Genomic DNA, 5,000 nt, shown 5'->3' with positions numbered 1-5,000 from the left:
TTGAAGATCAAGAAGTAAAGGATGGATAGTGAGAGAAAAAAAGAAAAGGACCAAGGAGATCCCCTCGCTGAACACCTTGAAATGACAGCAAAAAGGATTCACGTCCTTGTTGAAAACAAGAGGACTGTATTCTGAGTACATCCCTTGTACATGCTGAAAAATATCAGGAAATGACTTTTCAACCATTGGCAGTAGTGACGCTCTTTCAATGGAATTAAGGCATTTTTGATGTCGGATTTTAGGAGGACCCAATCATCATGGGATTCTAAAAGCAAGTTCACGTGATGAACAAAGCACTCTGTTCCTCCCTCAACAGTCACTCCATGTTGAATAGGCTCAAAATAAGTGGCAAAAGTCTCCTTTTCTGTCTACAGATCACTTTGGCTGTAACACAACGTAAGCACTCGCCTATGGCTATAGGCCTAACATCTCCTCCAGTCTTGGGCAAAGCTATAAGTCTTGATCCAGATAACACTCCACTGACACTTGAAGGAAAAGATCCCTTGGCGATCAAGTTACATACAGAGAAAAAGCTGTCAGCAATCACAGAATTACCGGACAAAGCTCTTAGATGTTCACATTTCCACCAGGCAGGCTCACAGCCAAATCCTCTTGGAAGTTTTGCCACAGTAGCAAGAAATGCAGACCTAGATAGGGTGATTGGCTCACAGAATTTGGATGGTGTTGGAATCGCCTTTACTCTAGCTATATGTTTGGAAGCTAGTTTATCAGCAACCTCTGCTGAAACTGGAGCCAGGCCCCGACTCACCAGCAATTTACCATCTCTTGAGATCTCACCACATCTGACTAATCTGAGAGCAGCTTGGTGTTGGTTACTGGCATCAGAAGAACAAAAGTCTCTACTAGATGACATAGAGCCACGAGACAGAAGTTGCTCCCACCGGAAATCTAAGAAATCCTTGAAATTGGAGTGAGCCTGCTTCAGACCGGATGACCCTCCTCTAAGATGACAAAGTATCATTCTTGGAATAAGCATAAATAGTTTCCAGCCTGCTGGATCCGAAGGTTCCTTTAGAATCTGGCGCATTGCCAGACCCGCACATTCTTGCAGCAACGGTTTTCAAGGTTGGGGAACACCTTGCACAATCCTTGGCAGGATATCACCAAGAATAGACTCAACAGGTAACTGTCTGATAAATGACCAAGCCTCCTCCGCTCTCGGACCACAAAAATAAGTCTCTGTCCTCAGGCGAAGAAGCAGATGAATGGAGAGGGACTGAGATGCCTTCACTTCCCACATGCTTCACAGAACGTGAGATGCCTCCAATAGCTGCATTCTTCACAAGATGTGAGACATCATCTCCCGACGAACTGGCGTCAAACGAATCCGACTTCACAGGACGAGACGGGCACTTGGAACGATGCTAAGAGAGTTTGAGAACCATCTAAGACAGTGCTCACACTGCCAAAGACGAAGCTGTCGATAAAGTCTTGAGGCAACTTCGAAGACTCGTGAACCTCATGGATGTGCACTAAAACACGCTGGACGCTTCTCGACATGGGGCAAACAGTGAAAGGACACTCTATCTCCCCAGGCATATTGCTGTAGACGATTCCAAAGAAAAATTCCACAGCCAACACAATCAGTGGGCGGCAGCCATGTCTGTCTGTCAATGGTAGTATATTTTCATAAATCACTGCTATTACAATGAAACACAAACTACAGATCACTAATAGTGTTCTCAAAAGTCAAATACACTTTCTAGACATATTTCCAAGGCCCAAAGGACTTGGAAGAATATATGTCACAGTCTGTCTGTCTGTCTTTCTGTCTGTCATGATTGTATATTTCTGTCTGTCTGTCTGTCTGTCTGTGAATACATATATTTCTTATACAAGACATTATTACAGTCTACGCTAAAAATCAGCAAGATCTAAGAGAACTAGGACCCAAGAGGTCCCTAACTACGAGTAAGAGTCAGACAGTTGACAATAGGCTAACAGAGTTACTAATGGCACCAACTGAGCACACTATACTGGACTCTGCTCATCTTCTGCAGTAACACTTTTTGCATTGCACTGCTGCATCGCAATTGAGAATCGCATCCTCCAGTAGTTCTTGAACTTGTTCTGTCTGCCCTCAGTTGTTCATGTTGCTATTGTTGAGAGCTGGTTGAGATATTTTTGGGCCTCTTGCCTCCATCGACCGAAGTGCTCCATCACCAGAGGAATGAAATTCAGTGTAGTTCCACCAGGACGTACCTTTTTGACGTATTTGTCATTTTGCAGCATTTCTCTTCGAGTTGCTGCTGTACCATCTTCTAGGGCTGCTTTTGGAAGAGCGTCAAGTGCCCATGGATGTGCCAAAGAGATGTCTAACTCCACTTCTTTACTGGAGTCAGGATCCACAACATACATGTATATGTCAGGTCTGCTGTCACAATCCAGAAAACGGTGTTTTGGTTCAATCTTGTGAACAACATGCAGCTGGCTGAGACACTCAGACCATGTTCGAACTATTGTGTGAGTCCAGACATACTTACATGTGGTGAGATAGTACCCATCCCCATCAAGTGGCTTCCCGCAGTCACATTTGACCATCCATTTGACAGTCTGTCTGTTTGTCTGTCTGTCTGTCTGCATGTCTGTTTGTTTGTCCGTCTGTCTGTCTATTTGTCTGTCTGTCTGTCTGCATGTTTGTCAGTCTGTCTGTTTGTCTGTCTGTCTGTTTGTCTGTCTGTCTGTTTGTCTGTCTGTCTGTTTGTCTGTCTGTCTCTGTTTGTCTGTCTCTCTGTTTGTCTGTCTGTCTGTCTGTCTGTCTGTTATGCCTGTATGTTTGTGTGCTCGTTTGTTTGTGTCTTTCTGTTTTTCTTGGATTTTTTTGTTGCTATTGGTACTTGGATATTTGACTATGTTGCCTCTTATGTTCTTCTTGCTTCACAGAATTTGACATAACATTTAATCAAATGTCAGTGTGTTACCTTTTGACATTATTGTGTTGTGTATTAACAGATTCCTGGCTTTGACACTAACGCTTGTGACGATACGTTCATTGACAGAGATTCACTTTTGGTACACACACACACACACACACCACACACACACACACACACACACACACACACACACACACACACACACACACACATGCATGCACATACGCGCTTGTTTGTAAGTATAAAACTTGCTAATTAAATAAATGATCTTTTGCAGAATAGCACAAATCAACGAAGAAAGCGAAAAGTTTATGCTTTGGTGAGTGCACAACTGTTATGCCAACATACTTCCATGTTATACTTCCATGTTTGCATCAAACTGTGTGTGTGTGTGTGTGTGTGTGTGTGTGTGTGTGTGCGTGCGTGTGCGTGCGTGTGTGTGTTTGTGCGTGCGTGTGTGTGTTTGTGCGTGCGTGCATGTGTATGTGCGTGCATGCATGTGTGTGTGTGTGTGTGTGTGTGTCTGTGTGTGTCTGTGTGTGTGTGTCTGTGTGTGTGTGTGTCTGTGTGTCTGTCTGTGTGTGTGTGTGTCTGTGTGCATGTGTGTGTGCATGTGTGTGTCAGTCATTTCAATGCAACTGATGTGTGGCTTTTCATTAGGAACGGTCATACAATGCTGACGGGTGTGACTCAAATATCTGTGTGTACATCAACTGTACACTTAATGTGGATATTTTGCCAAAGCAACTTGTCACTGTCATCCTCAATGCCAGCCTTGTTGAGCATAACTTTGTGAATGTACGTCCACCGATATACATAATGGAATGGAATGTTAACTAGAGTCGTCGTGTAATTAATGAAATATGATTGTTCAATAGTAAGCATATAAATTAATTGATAATAATAATTTAAAGTAAAAAACCTTTAAGTAATTAATTAAAATAATTTATATATGTTAATTAATTAAGTAGTTAAGATAAATAAATTTATTATTAAAAATAGTGTGTGATGTTAATTAATTAAGTAGTTGATATTAAAAATATTGTTTGTATGTTAATTAATGAGGTAGTTGAGATAAATAAATGTATTGAAAATATTGTTTGATGTTAATTAATTAGGTAGTTAAGATAAATAAATTTATTATTAAAAATATTGTTTGTATGTTAATTAATTAGGTAGTTAAGATAAATAAATTTATTATTAAGAATATTTGTATGTTAATTAATTAGGTAGTTGAGATAAATAAATTTATTATTAAAAAATTGTATGTATGTTAATTAATTAGGTAGCTAAGATAAATAAATTTATTGTTTGTATGTTAATTAATTAGGTAGTTAAGATAAATAAATTTATTATTAAAAATATTGTATGTATGTTAATTAATTAAGTAGTTGATATAAATAAATTTATTATTAAACCAAAAATAAATAGATAAACTGACAAATTTTGGAAGATAGTTAATAGATTATTTAATTATTAATTTTTAAAATAAATAAATAAATGCCTGATAATTAAATATTTAAATTTTTATTATTTGGGATAGGGATTGCTGTGTCTCGTTCTGTTGACCAGTGCAGCAGTTGCCCATGGCGATGGATGACTATAAGAATAGTTGCCCACGGCAATGGTTGACTATAGCAACGGTTGCCCATAACAATGGTTGTCCATAACAATGGTTGTCCATAACAATGGTTGCCCATAGCAACAACTGCCCATAGCAATGGTTTCCCATAGCAACATTATTGTCAATAGACAAACATGTAGACACAGATAGCAGACTTGTAATTGGTTGTATGTGAATGTGGCTAATGCACCAATAGTTGGTCATTTTTGAAGAATCATTTAGAGGTAATACTATGTGTGTATGTGTGTGTGTAGTACACAGCGAACCCACCAAAAGCATCTTCGAACCTTGAAGCTCGCATCGTTTCTGATTTCTTCTATAAGACGATGCCGTACAGTCAGACGGTGAGTTGCTTGTTTGTTTCGTGTTTGTACGTGTGTAGTGTGTTGGTCATGTTGTTTGAATCATGTTGCATGCGAATGCTCAGCTGTGTTTGATTGTTTGTTTGGGTTGCAGGTGCATAGCAAGTTGGGTCCGAA

The 5,000-nt window shown here is 39.5% G+C and overlaps 2 protein-coding genes across 2 annotated transcripts in view; one reads left to right on the top strand and one right to left on the bottom strand.

The window, feature by feature from the left end:
• LOC134177135 (integrin alpha-5-like) overlaps positions 1 to 5,000 on the top strand; it is a 36,427-nt gene that overhangs the window by 30,394 nt on the left and 1,033 nt on the right. Inside the window, exons 27-31 of the mRNA XM_062643871.1 lie at positions 2,974 to 3,033; positions 3,175 to 3,216; positions 3,558 to 3,695; positions 4,776 to 4,865; positions 4,978 to 5,000. The exon at positions 4,978 to 5,000 is cut by the window's right edge and continues 106 nt beyond it. Coding sequence (XP_062499855.1) covers positions 2,974 to 3,033; positions 3,175 to 3,216; positions 3,558 to 3,695; positions 4,776 to 4,865; positions 4,978 to 5,000 — 353 coding nt within the window. The remainder of the gene's footprint in view (positions 1 to 2,973; positions 3,034 to 3,174; positions 3,217 to 3,557; positions 3,696 to 4,775; positions 4,866 to 4,977) is intronic.
• Positions 1,808 to 2,596, bottom strand: LOC134177564 (uncharacterized). The gene has a single exon (XM_062644340.1). The coding sequence runs from the start codon at positions 2,560 to 2,562 to the stop codon at positions 2,110 to 2,112; it is 453 nt and encodes a 150-aa protein (XP_062500324.1). The 5' UTR covers positions 2,563 to 2,596; the 3' UTR covers positions 1,808 to 2,109.

The sequence above is a fragment of the Corticium candelabrum genome, chromosome 3 (genome assembly GCF_963422355.1).
Source record: "Corticium candelabrum chromosome 3, ooCorCand1.1, whole genome shotgun sequence".
Classification (NCBI taxonomy): domain Eukaryota; kingdom Metazoa; phylum Porifera; class Homoscleromorpha; order Homosclerophorida; family Plakinidae; genus Corticium; species Corticium candelabrum.
This window is presented reverse-complemented; position numbering and strand designations above follow the sequence as displayed.

Excerpts from the sequence above, each read along its gene's own strand:
- LOC134177564 (XM_062644340.1), bottom strand. The coding sequence starts at position 2,562 with ATGGTCAAATGTGACTGCGGGAAGCCACTTGATGGGGATGGGTACTAT.